This window comes from Salvia splendens, chromosome 1 (assembly GCF_004379255.2).
Source record: "Salvia splendens isolate huo1 chromosome 1, SspV2, whole genome shotgun sequence".
NCBI classification, from domain to species: domain Eukaryota; kingdom Viridiplantae; phylum Streptophyta; class Magnoliopsida; order Lamiales; family Lamiaceae; genus Salvia; species Salvia splendens.
The window spans coordinates 25,491,073-25,508,959 of record NC_056032.1 but is presented as its reverse complement, the minus strand read 5'-3'; the positions used below and the strand labels follow the sequence as shown (position 1 = coordinate 25,508,959).

Sequence of the window (17,887 nt, the reverse complement as noted above, 5' to 3'; positions counted from 1 at the left end):
TTTCAAATTCAAAAAGTTTAGTTGCAGAATGTAGTATCTATTAAGTTCCAAAAGCAGCCTATAATTCATACATGCAATATATACAGAATTAGAATGGCAAGCAAAAAAACTGGCATTGCCTGAAAGGAAATGAAGGATAAGAATATAGAATTGAACCGAATCTTGGTTCAAATTATAATTATAATATGACTTCAGTTTTAAATAATGTTGCAATTCTCTTCCAGTCAGATAAAAAAATGAAATACTATTCATGATTTTTTGCATCTGTAAGATATAACTTCTGATATGCACAACTTATACAGTTGAAGGCTGAATGACCAGTTCACATTACAGGCCACAACCAATCTCAACCTAACAAAATATGACATTAATGATATCGTGGACCTTAAACTATTCACCCGAAAGAAAATGGCCACTATATATTAATTTCAAATTTCAAACAATATACAAAATTCATTGTAACTACAAAATTTATAGGATCATACCGTACGCTTTCGCTTTGATCGCTTACTTCTCCTAGGTGCTGAAGGAACTGTTTTTGCACTACTAGATGCATATGCCTCTTCAAGAACTTCCTTATCCTGATATAGTAACCAATTGGTACTCTTTAAGTTAATTCACCATTCAAAAGAAAACATGGATAAGTCATAACATGATGTAGAAATGGATGCTATCTCTAATGGTATGCATTGATCTGAATACTCAATTAAACATGAAGCTCCTACTGTAAAAACCTATTAGCTTTTCGCAAAAATACAAATAAAACTCTTTCTTATAAAAAAGGAAATGTTAGTGTTTAAGATGAAAGATGAGAGGGTAAAAATATACAACTTGGGCTGAAAGAGTGGTGTTTGAAAACTAAAGTATACTTCATTATTTAACAATGATAAAGACGTAAATTCATTTATTAAGAAATGAAAAGTTATTGATTGATGGGCATCCCAAACAAGAATTAGGAAGTTAATATTGCAGAGGTGGAGCAATTTTACTAGAATAGTTCTTTACATTCGCTTTAAAAGAAAAAAAAAAGGTGAGACAGTGTACATATATTAGGTGCATATTCAAGAATGATGTGCACGAATGGGAATAAAGCATCTTGGATGCATCCACCTCCAGAGCAACTGTTAGATGTTCATGGAACATAAAACCGGAGGACATATTTCTTTTCCAAGCGAAAAATCAAGTTATAAGTTTGATTTGTACGAACACATTTTGACACTATAAGACAACTTGGAAAGAAATTTAGTAGTTTTTCTCATGTGAATACTGAGCCAAAATGTACCTTCAGTTCAGTATCATCATTGTCAGATTCATCTTCAGAGTCAGGATCACCTGGATCTGACACCAAGAAATCATCTGCAGGCAGAGCACTAGGCTTTTGCTTCTTGTCTGCCTCTTTAAGCTGCTTGAATCTGTTTTAGAACCAATTTAGTTATAATCTGAAGGACATTGAAAAGGCAAACAATAGAAACTACTGAATCAGAACCCCACCTTTCACCCATTCGTTCCTGCTGAGCACCTGACCGTTTTGCACGTCCAGCACTGATTATCCCACCGGCATTCTCAGCCACAACAGGCTTCGCTCCTCCCAATTTGCGTAGCCATACTTGTTGTGCTGTGCTAAGCACATTATTTGTGAACCTAAGTGATAGAACATGTTAGAGTGTTAGTGGTTAGCTTTAAGTTTTACAGTAGCACAAAATGTCACTCATACAGTTATCATATAAATTACTCGTAACAATTGCTTTGTTGGCTGTTTGACAAGACCATATCAGCAGTTTTTGACGAATCAAACTTAGAGCATAATCCTCGCTGATAATATTACAGAATACCTTATTGTAGCCTATATTATTTTGTTAGTCTTATTCTCTATAATACCTGCACCCTCGATATTGCCATTTTAGTTACTCATTCTACAATTTATCAATCATAGTAGCATACAATATTTAAAAAATTATGTGGATGTTTTAGAATTTATATTGCCTAGGGTGATTATATGATTAAGGATAGATCTTAGCACGTATTATAAACACATGGCAGTCAAACTTGTACTATTAGGTATACACTTCAGAAGATATGCATCCCGTGAAATATAACTAAAAGATGATGAAAATTACCAGTATATTGACAATCCAGATGGAACAGATAACGAAAAGTAGCCAATCATGAGGGGAAGAAACTTTAATACAAGAAGTGTGTTCTTTTGATTTGGATCATCTGTCTAGCAGAGGAGAGGATTAAGATATCAGTGCAATGTAGCAAGACAAATGATGCTGAAAAGATAGATATATATATATAGAGAGAGAGAGATAACTATGTGCAAACTTACTTGTGGAGGCTTCATTATTTCCATGGAGACAAACTGTGATACAACAAGTAGAACAGGTAAAACAAGGTAAGCAGCAGTGTCTTGCCAACCAAGTGGTGGATGTCCATCCTGCAAAATGCCCCATGGAGAATATATATTAACCATTTATTCTGTATGCACCATGATAATCTATATTCCACTGGTAGAAAGAATTGCATGAAAATATACAATGACAATGAGACCAACTAAACCTTCATTCCATTATGCATGTTTCAGCTAGGTTCATGTACACCTATCATGTTTGATGGAGATACACGTATTGAAGTATAGCATTATCTTTTGCAATTTTTCTCCAAGTCTTGTTATTGCTAAAGTTCAATTACCACAAATGGAAACAACCAGGAAATTCCTGCTCCGCTTTGTCGAGCAGCTATGGTTGTGGGTCCTCCCAAAGAAGGAATCCAAAAGAACCCTTCAGTCAGCAGTCCCTGTTTAGCATTAAAGTAACATGAGGAAAAATAGAACAGTCATCATTACAGACCAAGTGACGGTAGGTAAATATGTCAATGCTATCAATCAGTTTCTTGTTTACCTCATTTGCTACATTTGAAAGAGCTTGATATAAACCTATCCAGACTGGTATTGTAGCCAAGGTTGGTAAACATCCTGGTGATAATAATTTGACAAGGGAAAAACACCAATCTATAAGAAACTATCTTGAGTAGCCCACCCAAATCATACAAGTGATGATGAGATTTCCAACCAGAATGGAGCAATTTTTTGGTGAAGACTTAGTTCAAAGTTAGAATGATAAAGAATTGTATTTTATAAACGATTTAACATTTTTTTTGGTTTGACCACAGGTGTACCGAACCCATCTTTAGCGGAGTCCGACTAATACTGCTTGACCATTTGTTAAGAGGAAAGGCGACCGATCTGATATGAGCACGAGAGATGCTCGACAAATGACTCTCAGCACACTAACACACCAACTGTTTGATAAATTTCCACACACCAACTGTTTGATAAATTGCCACAATGAATTTTAATAACTTTTGGGAAGGAAATCTCTCGGCTTTATTAACTGAATTGAGAAGAACAAAAGTAAACAAATCCTCACAAAGGAGGCCTACGATATGAATTGTCCTAAGTCTGATCTCTCAAAGATGATCTTTCTATCTGAAAACCCTCTCTATTTGTAGGCGATTCTAGTGCTAAATTAAAGGAACAGAAATACAATAATTAATAATATAATCTGCCGAGATATGCATGCCATCCGCAACAACCTTCATCCCACCGTATCCTCCGAGTTTGTTGGCCAAACTACCTGCCGCTCTCCTCGCTTGTAGACTCGCCATTCCGTATCACCATTTTTTAGTAATAGTACTTCTTTTGTGAATACTTCTTTGCAACACAAATAAATGACCTCATTTACCAAGAGTATGGGTGGAATGTCAGAAGTACAAAAAAGATATGTAATGACTGGAAAATGCATTATCTATCCAGTATTGCAGAAAACTACAGCACGGCTAGACATGGCAAGATAATCTGCCACGTGAAAATGGCTGGATACAGTAGGACTAGAACACCTTTGCGAATTATAATTCCAAAAATACCTAAATGACCACACCAGTTGAGGGGGAAACGACTGGTTTTACTGGATCAATAAGAAAAAACAAGTTGATTGACTTGGGACATTAAGAATGCCCATGTATGGTAGGGAGGGAACTGTGTATTCCCAAAATGCTATATAGTTGCATATATCTTTCAATTATGCAGCATCAAGTAAATAAAAAGTTAAAACAGACGGAAAACTTGAACTGATAGATAGATACAAACTATACCTGCTAGAGGATTAACCCCTGCTTGTTTGTATAAACGAGAAGTTTCGAGTTGTATTCTTTCCTGAAAATTTTACCACATTAGATTCTAGTTCACCAGGGCAAGTGGCAAGAATTTATAGTAGTTTGTTTGTCTCTATGACTCAAAATTTAAGCAGAGGAATCAAGACTTCAAAGCAAGATTGCTTACGGTTCTAATTCAATCTCAACATGGCCAACACCATAGTGATGGTGAAGTGTGTTGTGTTGATCATGTAATAGGATTCACTAAAGCATTTACACACCTTTTCATGAGTTGGCCTCTCAGCAGATTAAGAAGCCATGATATTTTTAAACTACCGATCTGCATGACTGTTAATTTAGGCTTTTCCAACCTCCATGACAACATGAACAGAAATGCTGAGAACCAAAACTTGAATGCATGATAACAGGAACAGATTAAATCCATCCGTCAGTGATGTTCAAGACAATTCTGTATAAAACAGTTATGATCCGCAAGGGTAACTGTGCAACAATTCACCTTATTAAATAATAGACTTATATGAATATGAATTAAATGAAGCCTCAAATCCAATAAAAACTGATACTTTGTGTTTTTGTTCACCTCTCACGCTCAAGATTGTTAAGACTCCAAGATTTTTAATTAACTCAAAGCACAAATGTTCAAGTTGACACGCATATATTACAATTAGCAAAAAATATTGAATGACACAATTAAGACACTCACCTGATTTCCAGCATATCTTTGTTGGATTGCTTTTATCTTTGGTTGAAGATTCTGCATTGCTAGTGTAGACTCAACCTTACATAGAATGAAATGCACATTAATCTACAGATACTATCTTAGTTAGTAAACGATATTTACAAAAGGAAATAACATGTGATAGTTACACAAAAAAAACATATCCAAGAAAGCCTTGATAAAGAAAAAGAAATTTGTGAGATAGCAAGGGATTTATTAGTGGAAAATGCCAAATAGAACATGTCTCATATTCCAAATAGTCACTGAAGCAACATATTACCTGTTGCTTTGTTAAAGGGAGTGTGGCAACTTTAACAATAACGGTCAGTAGTATTATGGCAAATCCATATGCGTACGGAACATGAACAGTTGCAAGTCCATCCTTAAGTATCTGACACAATAAAAGTCACTTGTTAACCAAAAGTGCTGATACATTCATCATAATTTTTAATAATGGATTAAAATACCAGAAATTGGCTGACCCTGTTTGAAAGCTAATCAATGTTTATCAAACCAAATTTATATTGCCTTAGGATAATTCCTTGCAGGACACCACTTTCATAATTTGTTCAGTTTCTACTAGTCTAAAATCATTTTTATCTGTAGAACTGATGCATTTAATCCTTCATTCATAAAATGATTTCAAGCCACATATAAATAATGAGGAACTTCAAGCCAATCTCATGATGCATACAAAAAAATTTGAAACAGCCCTGCGCCAATCGAAAGGGGAAAAAAGTGCTAGTAACATGAAGACAGATAAAAAGTACTTTCACCAAATATAGATTATTGAGCCCGCTGATAAAGTAGAAATGTGAAGAAAAATATTGATTTCTTCTGATATATCTTCAGAAGTTGCCAAGTTATCAATCTGATTTCCTATTTGTATGACCATGTCAATTTTAAAAAAAAACATCATGAGGATGTGGCGATTGGTTGTAAAATCCTAGCCATGCAATAACCTCATGTGTCATGAAGAAGTGCAGAATAAACACATAAAGAGTGCAAGGAAGTAGAAGAGAATGACCTCAGAGACAGTCCTTAAGCTTTAACTAATATGGAAAAAGGTTTGAATAGTCTTCCCTCATCCGTATAGGATTTGCATCCTAATTGAGTTGTGCTGCTACAATAACCATTTTCGTTTCTGTTCAGGGTGGGGTATAACTACTTGTTGCTCCATGTTAATTGAGTCATTTTTCTGTTCTGGAAAATTCCAATTTAATTGAGTCGTTTCTATTTTTAGCAAAAAAATAACTGTCTCTCTTGTTTAATACACCATCACTTACAAACTATTCTCAATTAACAAGGAACGGAGGGGCCTTCAATTCTTCCTATAGCAATTTCTATTCATAGCATTGACTCCAACTACTTGAACGCGATAAGGTTTTGCATTACAGAGCAATTCGTGCAAAATATGTTGTATTGAAATTACCTCTCAAATATTTTACGAATCTCAGAGAAGTTAGAAGACCTTTTACCTACCTTGAGCACAACTTCCATGGCGTCCGAAATAAAGCCGAACCATCCTCCGCTCTTCTGGGCGGCGGCAGCAGTGGCCGAGTAGGACGACCCAGCGCCTCCGTCAAGGGCGACGGCGAGCGTGAAGAGCAAGGTCTCAGTTCTCTGAACAATCGCACTGAAGTGGTCGGTAGGCGGCAGCTGATGGAGGCTGAAGCTCACTCCGGTGCTGATGCGCCTGGTAGAGGGAATCATTCCATGGCGGGAAAGTGAGGGAAAGCGAGTTCCGAAGAAAGAGGGCGAGGAAATCAGGATCCTCGCCATGGAAGAGGAATTCAATAAGGGATTGAATTTCTCTCACAACTAATTTTTGTGAAGTAGAAACGACAGTTTTTCAGGTCGTGAATGGATATTTTTGGAGGGCAAATAATGGTTTTCCGGTGTTATCCGTTGTTTGATTCTTTCAAATTTTTTATTTTGCTCTAAGAGCATCACAATAGGGACGGATGTTATCCGTAATTTTTATTTTGCTATTACGGATGCTCTAATTCTGGCAAAATGCAAATTTCAATTTTTTCTGGTGTATCGACGCTTAATATTACAGAACTTTTTAAAAATTTAATTTTCACATGAACTTTAAACTTGGCTTATAATATCAGTATATCACGAACTAGAGTGCGTTATATTGTTAACTTTTTAATTTGTTAACTCTGCTAACTCAATGCAGTTTATTAAAAATGCCAACACAATATATTGAAATGTCAATAAAATTATGAGTTGACATATTAATGTCATTGTGTTGACATTTTTCATACACTGCATTGATGAGTTAACAGAGTTAGCAACTTAAAAAAGTTAGCAATTGATCACACCTTATCACAAACTTATATATAGTTGTTGCATTTATATCACCGGGGACAAAATTCGACTACATTAAAATGAGATAGATAACAATATCTGCATTCTAGGAACTTTGTAATCACATAACTATCATTTTTCAGTGATGATGAGTGAAATGTAGTCGGATTTTGTCATAAGTGATAAAAGTGCAACAACTATACGAGTTTGTGATATTATATGTCAAGTTTAACGTTCATGTAAAAAACAAAATTTTGGAAAGTTAAAAATACTCCTTCCGTCTCTGATTAAAAATCTTATAAAATTAAGCGTCAATACCCACTTTTTATTTTGTTCTAATTTTATCTAATTAAAAATCTTATAAAATTAAGGTAGTCATTAATTCGTCTTCAAATAATACTCCTTCCGTCTCTGAAAAATATGAACATTTAATTTGTCACGGGTTTAAATGTACAATTAGTAAAGTAAGAGAGAAATAGATAGAAAAAGGAAAAAAGTTTTTAAAGTATTATTAATAGAAAATGAGTCTCACCACATTAGAGAGAAAATAGATTCCAAATTAGAATGTTCATACTTTTCAGGGATAAACTAAAAAGGAAAGAGTTCATACTTTACATGGACGAAGGGAGTATGTTTAAATTTAGGAATTCAAGCAAATGTACTAAAGCTTGAATTCTCTCAACGCAATACTATATCAATACAAAAACATTCCACAATAGCGGACTACAGCACAGACTAGCGGGAATGGCGTGGCTACGTCCAATATTGCGTTAGGCTAACGCGACGGACGTCCCGAAGTAGGACGAGCTCTCATCCGCCGACTACATCGGCTAGTCCTAGTGCTAGCCGATCGCTCGTCCGCTATTGTGCGGACAAGCAATCGGCTAGCCGATTTTTTAATTTTTTAATTTTTTTTATTTATACTCTATATTTACAACTCATTGCACTTCATTTTTTTAATATTTAATAAACACCAATCATATTTTTTTTAATTTGAACTATGTACTCCCTCTGTCCCATTAGAAATTAAACGTTTTCCTTTTTGGTCTGTCCCATTAAAAATGAAACATTTCTAAAAATGGAAACAATACTCACTCTACATTTTCTTCTCTCTTACTTTACTCTCTCTTCATTAACTCACAAAACAACACTACATAAAATCTCGTGCTGAAAAGCAAATGTTGCATATTTAATGGGACGGAGGGAGTATATTTTTTTATGAAATAAAATGGTTGCACTTTCTCCGTATTCGTGTCGAATTTTTAATTCCGTATTTGTGAATTTATTTCCTTGGCTAGGGCGTCGGCTAGTCCTAGTGCTAGCCTATTACTGGGCTATGGGAAGTTCTGATGATGTGGCATGCTGTGGGAAGTCCTAGTGATGTGACATGAAATGTTTTTGGTTAGTCCTAGTGCTAGGCTATTGGTGTTAGGTTTGGTATACTGAAAAACATGTTTCGAGCAAGTTCGCGCGAATAGAATCTTGCCTGTATACGAAAAACTTTACAATCTACTTTTAACCCTATTCAGTATTATTTGAGTAGTATCGCACGAATAAGATCAATATATTATTACATTGTGTTTGCTTGTGCATTTATAAGATGTTTTATAAACATTCAAATGTATAAGAAGCAAACAAAGTCTAAGTCTTTTGCTTAGTATACAGGTTGTGGGCGTCGTCCACTTTAAGGTAACATAGTCGGTTCTATGCAATGCTTTGCAAAAGAGAAAGAAGAATTTCACAACCCAGATAGGCTTAGACTACCTATCGTGAAATGTTGCAATGTCAGTCCGATTATTTCTAAGGCTTTCTGAAATAAGATGACGTTGGTGTGGTATAGCACTGAATGGATCTAACAGCAAGACGAGTCTTTATGCTATCTACTGAAAGACTAGGTCTTGATAAATAACTATTTCTTAATCTATATACATTACCATTGAGCATACGGTATTGGTTATCCACTACATTGACTTATCAAATGGTGCGGGTTTTTCGCAACCCAATAATCCTGATATATTGGATAGTGGTGATTAATATCTAGTGGTGCTAGGATTGTTATTATGTTGAATCATGCGCGAGGTGAGTCTCGTTTGATAATGTCCTCAAGAGGAGCTTGAACAAGGTTTTATTATTCGGAAACTGACCTGTTGGAATTTAAATATTCCATGAATAATAAATAAGTGTTTCTTGCTATGTCCACTCTTTGAATTAATAAGATGTTATTTAATTAAGTCGATAGCAGACATTAATTAATTAATGGACATTTATATCTTTAGAGCGGGAAATGAACAATAAACATAACGGAAACCCGGATTACTTGTAATTTTGGATTTGGATGGGCAGTGCAATATTACTTATATAGTGACTGCTCGTAATATTCCAATATAAGCTTATATTAAATTGTGGGTTCAATTTAATTAGTAAAAAGCTAATTGGGTGAGGCTATATCCAAAACCTTCCATAGATCTCTGACTGGGCCCAATAAGAACTTAATATAAATAGGAGAATAAATGAGACAGAAAATACAATTATTATTCTATGAAATTTTCGTCCCCCTCTCTAATTAGTAGATGAGCTCGAAAATTCTTCAGCTCTCCTCCGTGAGGAATTTCTGTCTTCTTTATTCGAGTCCTAGTATTTTGATAAGATCAGCCCACCCTGATATCGAGATACAGTTCGGAAACCAGTCAGAAGATCCGTGGTCTAGTATTGAAGACCATCACGTGGAGAAGGCGCGAGGATTGACGATTCTTTGAAGAATCAAATCGGTAACTCTAAACCGTAGAATTCATGTTTTAGGATTTATTTTCTTTGAGCATGAATTATTTGCGTTCTAGCATGCAATTATCTGTTTAACATGTGAATTGATTAATAGCATAATCGGTCAAATAGATCCTTATCTAATTTATTTGTTTTGTACAAGTCTTCCGCTGTGCAATGGGCACCAAACCCCAGCAATTGGCTAGGGCGTCCTATTGTGGATTTCTAATACGACTCGAATCCCAACTGTTACATGATAGCTAGTTTATAGTCATCTTGGTTTTATCAGGTTTTCCCATCCAGGGAGTATCAACCTCAACACAGAACACAACTTATATACAAGAAACTACAAAGTTCCTGCAAGACGAGAGCCAGTACCACAGATACATCAACTGGAAAAATAGACTTATCAAATGCCGAGGTTATCTTCCAACCTGTAATACACCAAAAAGAGAGTTGTGTCAAATAACAGAAAGAAGCAGATAATCTTGATTTGCAGCTCACATACAAAGAGTTATGTGCATTACAAGCGTTACGACCGCATTTTCTAAGGATAGAAAACATGATTGATCGCGACTAGGGGGTTAAAGAAGCAGGAAAGAAAGGGGAAAACAATTGTATGCTTGGAAATAACTCGAAATAATAGGAATAGCTCAAATAAAATCAGAGTTATATCTCAACAATAAACATCTCGAAAGGAATACTATCTCAGCAATACGTGAACTCAAAAGGAATAGTATCTCAACAATCAAACATGGCCTAAGAAGATCTCTATCCCTCTCTTAATTTTTCCCATGTGAAATTTGTTGGACTAATTGTGTGAACAATTACATAAACCTCTCTACGATGATTAACCAAGAACGATGGAGAATGAGCACAATGAAGGGGTTGGCAGCAGAAGCGTGCATGATATCCGATCACATAAATTTGATCTATTTAGCAGATTATTTAGATAAATTCTATTCGCATAGTTATCACATGTATCATGCTCATAACTTGAATTAAAACATGCTTTAGCATATAAAATCCCTAAAACATGCTCACTGGGGAATTAACCAATTTACCTCGTTGATTCAATCAAGAATCGATGATGGCTTGCTCCGTCTCCACGTGAAGATCTTCAGTACTCGACCTCTGATCTTCTGACTGGTGTCCCGGACTGTATACTGATATTTGTGTGGGCAAATCTCACCAGAATACTAGAACTCGAATAATGAAGACAGAACTCAGCTCACGGAGGGAGCAATTTTCGAATTCTCTCTCTTTCTCTAGAGGAGAACGAAAATTGTAGATATATTAATTATATTTTCTGTCTCCTTTATTCTCCTTTCTATAAAGTCACATATTGGGCCCAGTCAGGGATCTAAGGAAGAATTTGGACATGGCCTCACCCAATTAGTTTTTTACTAATTAAATTGAACCCACAATTTAATACTCCCTCCGTCCCGTGCTACTCGCACGTTTGCTTTTCGGCTCGTCACAAAGTCCTTACACTATTTATAATTTAAGTTAGAATTAATGCATTTAATTAATATGTTAGTTTAAGTTAAGAGCTCTTTTATTAAGTGATGTCTCATTACACCTAAAATTCTTTTTTAATCACACAAAAAAATCAATCCTAAATTTACGGCCTAAAATGAAAAGTGCGAGTAGCATGGGACGGAGGGAGTATAAGCTTATGTTGGAATATTACAAGCAGCTACTACATAAGTAATATTGCACTGCCTTTCCAGATCCGAAATTACAAGTATTCCGGGTTTCCTTTTATTTGTTTAATTCATTTCCCGCGCTTAAGATAGAAACATCCATTAATTAATTAATGTCTGCTATGGACTTAATTAATTAACATATTTTATTCTCCAAGAGTGGACTTAGCAAGAAACTCTTATTTATTATTCATAGAGTAATTAAACTCCAACTAGCTAGGTTCCGAATAATAAAACCTCGTTTCGAGCTCCTCTTGTGGATGTTATCAAACGAGACTCTCCTCGCACACGATTCAACATAATAGCAATCATAGCACCGCTAGACAATGATCACCACTACCCAATATACATGGATCGTTGGGTGACGAAAAACCCGCACCTTTGGTAAGTCAAAGTAGTAGATACTCAATATCATATGCTCAATGCTAATGTACATTGATTAAGAAATTAATTATCAAGACCTCGTCTTTCAGTAGATAGCGGAAAGACTCGTCTTGCTGTTAGATCCATTCAGTGCTATCCCACACCAACGTCATCATATTTCAATAAGGCTTAGAAATAATCGGACTGACATTGCAGTCTTTCACGATAGGTAGTCTAGGTCTATCTGGGTTGTGAAATTCTTATTTTTCTTTGTTAAGAACTGACCGCGTACCTTAAATTGAGCGCAACCCACAACCGGTGTACTAGAACAAAGACTTAGAGTTATGTTATGTTCGCTTATACATTTAAATATGCAATAAACATCCATTAAATGTAAAACATAACAACATTATGACAAAAATAATCTGTTGCATTCATTGGAAAATAATTATTAGAGTTTTACAGTATTCAATCACTCGAAAGGTGATTTCTAGTATACAAACCCTAACAATCTCCCACTTATACTCAAAACAGCTTTCGAGTATACAAAATAGTGTGCACACGTCAAATTTCTCCCACTTATACTGAAAGCGAGTTGAGGTCTTGAATGGGTAGAACTCCCATCCCTTCAACGTTGCCCTCGAACGGTTTTACCGCCAATGCCTTTGTAAAAGGATCTGCCAGGTTGTTCTCTGACGCAATCTTGACCACTTGTATGTCTTCTCTCTGCACTATATCCCTTATGATATGATACTTCCGCTTTATGTGTTTGCTCGCTTTGTGAGCTCTTGGTTCCTTCGAATTTGCCACAGCACCAGAATTGTCACAATAAACCGTGATGCACTTGGGCAGATTCGCAACCACACCTAAATCCATAAGGAAGTTCTTGAACCATACTGCCTCTTTTGCAGCCTCCGAAGCGGCCACATACTCGGCTTCCATGGTCGAGTCCGAGATGCATTTCTGCTTCACACTCTTCCAAATTACGGCTCTGAAGGGGTTGGTAGCGGAAGCGTGCGTTCTAACGGATCACATAATACGGATCTATTTAGCAGATTATTCAGACAAAGTATATTCGCATAATTATCACATGTATCATGCTCATAACTTGAATTTCAAACATGCTTTAGCACAAATAATCCTTAAAACATGCTTGCTACGGAGTTAGCCAATTTACCGATTTGATTCTCCAAAGAATCGTCGATTGTTTGCGCCTTCTCCACAATGATCTTCAATACTAGACCACGGATCTTCTGACTGGTGTCCCGAACTGTATTCCGACATCAGGGTGGACTGATCTTATCGAAACACTAGGACTCGAATAAAGAAGACAGAACTTTCTCACGGAGGAGGAGCTGAATATCTCACGGAGGAGAATTCACTTTGAAAAAATCGTCCCTTTCATTATTATGGAATGGACGAAATTTTCATGTCCATTAATTGTGTATTTTCTGCCTCTTTTATTCTCCTATTTATATATTAAGTTCATATTGGGCCCAGTCAGGGATCTATGGAAGGTTTTGGATATGGGCTCCCCCAATTAGCTTTTTACTAATTAAATTGAACCCACAATTTAATACAAGCTTATATTGGAATATTACGAGCATCCACTACAGACGTAATATTGAACTCCCCATCCAAATCTGAAATTACAAGTAATCCGGGTTTCCATTTTGTTTATTATTTATTCCCGCGCTTAAGATATAAATGCCCATTAATTAATTAAAGTCTGCTATGGACTTAATTAATTAACATATTATTAATTCCAAGAGTAGACTTAGCAAGAAACACTTATTTATTATTCATAGAGTAATAAAACTCCAACTGGCTAGTTTCCGAATAATAAAACCTTGTTCAAGCTCATCTTGAGGACATTATCAAACGAGACTCACCTCGTGCACGATTAAATATAATAGCAATCCTAGCACCGCTAGATAATGATCACCACTACCCAATATACCTGGATCGTTGGGTGACGAAAAACCCGCACCTTTGGTAAGTCAAAGTAGTAGATACTCAATACCGTATGCTCAATGCTAACGTACATTGATTAAGAAATAGATATTTATCAAGACCTTGTCTTTCAGTAGATAGCATAACGACTCGTCTTGCTGTTAGATCCATTCAGTGCTATGCCACACCAACGTCATCTTATTTCAATAAGGCTTAGAAATAATCGGACTGACATTGCAACCTTTCATGATAGGTAGCCAAAGCCTATCTAGGTTGTGAAATTCTTCTTTTTCTTTTGCAAAGCATTGCAAAGAACCGACTGTAGTTACCTTAAAGTGGACGACGCCCACAACCAGTCTACTAAGCAAAAGACTTAGGCTTTGTTTACTTCTTATGCATTTAAATGTTTATAAAACATCTTATAAACGCACAAGCAAACACAATGTAATAATATATTGATTCTATTCGTGCAAACTGCTCGAATGATACTGAATCGGGTCAAAAGTGGATTGTAGAGATTTTCCGTACACAAGCAAGATTCTATTCGTGCGAAGTTGCTCGAAACATGCCTTTTAGTATACTAACCCTAACAATCTCCCACTTATACTCAAAACATGCTTTCGAGTATACCCACTACCAAAAACTCTCCCACTTATACACAAAGCAGGTCTTGGAGCTAGATATATCGTACTACCATTCATTTCACATCATGTTTGAAACATGTTGCCACAAAGGCAATTTATGTGAAAAATCTGCTTGGTTGTTCTCTGATAATATCTTTTCCACCACTATGTCTTTGCTGCGTACTTGATCTTTAATTAATTTCATCTCTCTATGTGATTGCTTAGCTTATGATCTCGTATTCCCTTGAGTTAGCCTTTGCTAGAGTAAAAATACTCATAGGCATACTCAAACTTACGATCAAAGCTTATAGGAGTATACTCCTAATGTAAACACACATAATGAGGATGACTTACTCGATCACTGATTAGTCATGAGACTTAGTCAGTGTAACCCCAAGGACATTACATGAACGACTGGTAAACTAGAATATAGCGATTAGTCTTTCTCAAGTACTATGGTATATCCATTACCTCAATCAAAGTCCTTTGTCATGGTTAAAATGATATATACTTGCTATGCAAAAGCACAACTAATATCAAACTTAGTACATATCATAGCATACATGAGACATCTATATGCAGAACTAGTCTCATTCTTCTTGTTCTCACTAAGTGTCAAATGACACTTGACTAGAGACAAGATAATTCCATCTTGAAAGGTAAAAACCTTTGCATGGAATTTCCAATGCTAAAATGTTCCAAGCAATGTATAGATATAAGATTCCTAAGAGAATCTCAACATTCTTTCTAGCAATCTTAAAGACTTAGATGCTTAGAATGTAATTAGTTTCTCTTAAATCCTTTATTTTAAATTAGGTAGACAACCAGTTTCCTACGCTAGATGCCAATCTTAGTTGTTTGCAACTTTTATAGATTTCATCATCGTAGAGTACCAATAATACCATATTTAATGCACTTCAACTTCTTTGTGCTTACAAACACACTTAAATGGCACATGTCAAATTCGAAACATTTGACAATCTCAGCAAAACACTTATCTTTGATTTAGATGTTTGCCTAAGACCACAAAGGTCTTCATAAGCTTCCAATCATGTGTTTCTTGCCCTTTATTACATACCCATTAGGATGTCCCATGTAGATGATTTCCCCAAGACTTCTATTAATAGAAAGCTGTCTTGACAATCATCATACATACATTCTAATTTATGTAAGTTCCGATAGACAGTAGGATCGAACAAATCTTGGCACAAAAACAACGAGAAGATGATATTTCTCTTTGGGCATAGCCCATTGTCATTGTCTAGCCATTTGAGATCCACGTTTACACTTGCAAATGTACTAGCTCCCACTGACTGATACAGCCTGTAGGTAGTATTGCAAGTCTTGTAAAACATGTTGTCTATCTAAGATTGTAGTTTGGAATCTATCACATTTTCAAAGACGAATATCCAAATGAACTAATTCTACATTGTAGTTAAAGGGATTATGTTCAAGTTAATCTAAGACCGAGTCTTGCGACACTCTTAGACCCATGAACTTGTTATGTTCCTAGGAACGCTCCCACTATGACATGGTTCTAACAATCTTAGGTGTTGAAGTTGATTTTATTCGTGCATAAGCTTCTAATGGTATTAGTCCTTGGTAACGTGGAAAATACGATATCTCTCTTTATCCTAAGAGTTATCACGCTGTTAGGCTTTTAGTTCCTTTCTTGATCTTCATACAAGAATTATATCTTTGAAGATTACAGAACTTATAATGTTACATCATTTGGGACAACCTTAAAACATACCTCAGTACTCAACTCCAATTACTTGGATACCTTTCCAACATGCGTTGGAACAACATTACACCTTGAGATGTGCTAGACTAGAGTCGCTCTAGTCCACAACTCGTGTTTTGTAGAAGGTACTGATGATGGTAGTTTCTTTAAGGTGTATCTCGTTACATCTAATGCTTATCCCACCAATGATAAGATTTTCATAAGTACAACTCATCACTTGATCAAACTTGTCTTAGAAAACTTCGATTCCTTCTTACATAACTATCCCATTCTTTGAAAGAATGCTTGGATTCGTTAATGGAGATTAGACTCCCACTACTGATCATAACGCTTTGCTCGTCTCCTTATTGGTGTAAACCATTGAGACTTGCTAGTCTTTCTACGTTGCACTTCTATAAGTACTCTGAATCAAATGATTCTAACTCATAGTGCATCGAATAGACATTCTCGACATTCAAGCTATTTAACAAATTGTTAAAATCTTGATAGTCTAGATCAGTTTGAACAATAACTAAGTATTTTCTTTGGCCTTAAGACTAAGAGCCATAAATACTTTATCATTCATGTTTAAGAAGTTGATGTGTTGTTTAATACTCAATCTTGTTGCATCTATATTGTTTCAATACTATGATGCCTTAAACATCAACCAAAAAACAATATTTGAGCATTAACAGCTCCCACTGCAACAAAAACCTAGCTGGATCAAGATCTCTTACTTAGAAGTTGCATTGTCATGTAAGCCATTATCCTTCTTTAAAAGAGGTCAATCCAACTTACAAAGCATCTTCACTCGCTTTAAACAAATTTTTATGACAATTCAGGCTTTCTCATTTCCATATCTAGTCTTTTGTTCAAATGAACCAGGACTTAGGAAAAATGTAGCCTATACGAATTTTGTCATGTTACTTTCCTCTAACAGTAATATAACGACTAATATTCTGAAAGTTTTCTATTTTTCGGTTAAACATTCTTTTAGTCATTTCTTATTACTCCAGGCGATGACTTGAGTCAGAAACTATTTGAGTGATCAAAAGATTCCTCAAAATATTCTGTCCCTTTAGGATATTCCAATCGAATCATCATGACAGATTCTATTGATATCCATCTTTCATCGTCACTAACCAAGACTTGTCGTGCTACTTAGAAGAAAATAGCTTGACCTTATTCCTTAAAGAACTTGTCAAGTACATGCAAAAAGCATTCTCGAACAATCTTCGTGGAATTATGTCGAGGAAATGGAGGACATGAATCATTGAGTATAAACTCCAAGTTTTAGCGATGAGAATCTTATCCATTTTCATTTCCAGTCCACATAATTTTGGCATTCGAGTTCATTTCTTTAAGGATCGCAGACAAAATTTGAACGACATAATGAAGATTTGGCATATAAACTTATTATCACATACTTATGCTCAATACATAATCGTAAATAACCACAAAACAATTATGTATCTTGCAACTGTAAAATTAAAATTTTGTACCCTCCAGAGGAAGTCAATAAGCATTAAAATCTTACAATTTTACTGGTCAC

General features: G+C 35.6%; 1 protein-coding gene across 1 annotated transcript; it reads right to left on the bottom strand.

Annotated features, from left to right (window-relative positions):
* Nucleotides 1-229: 229 nt before the first annotated feature.
* Nucleotides 230-6,838, bottom strand: LOC121745758 (inner membrane protein PPF-1, chloroplastic-like). Its single transcript, XM_042139716.1, has 11 exons — nt 6,374-6,838; nt 5,172-5,282; nt 4,877-4,951; nt 4,153-4,213; nt 2,901-2,974; nt 2,692-2,796; nt 2,330-2,437; nt 2,118-2,221; nt 1,492-1,641; nt 1,283-1,412; nt 230-581 (listed from the first exon to the last, which is right to left on the bottom strand). The coding sequence occupies exons 1-11, from the start codon at nt 6,671-6,673 to the stop codon at nt 480-482; spliced, it is 1,320 nt and encodes a 439-aa protein (XP_041995650.1). The 5' UTR covers nt 6,674-6,838; the 3' UTR covers nt 230-479.
* Between the last annotated feature and the right edge of the window lie 11,049 nt (nt 6,839-17,887).

Excerpts from the sequence above, each read along its gene's own strand:
- LOC121745758 (XM_042139716.1), bottom strand. The coding sequence starts at position 6,673 with ATGGCGAGGATCCTGATTTCCTCGCCCTCTTTCTTCGGAACTCGCTTT. Across the intron at positions 2,797-2,900 it reads TTTCAAATGTAGCAAATGAG|GGACTGCTGACTGAAGGGTT; the intron begins GTAAACAAGAAA and ends AATGCTAAACAG. Across the intron at positions 2,438-2,691 it reads CCTGGTTGTTTCCATTTGTG|GATGGACATCCACCACTTGG; the intron begins GTAATTGAACTT and ends GGCATTTTGCAG.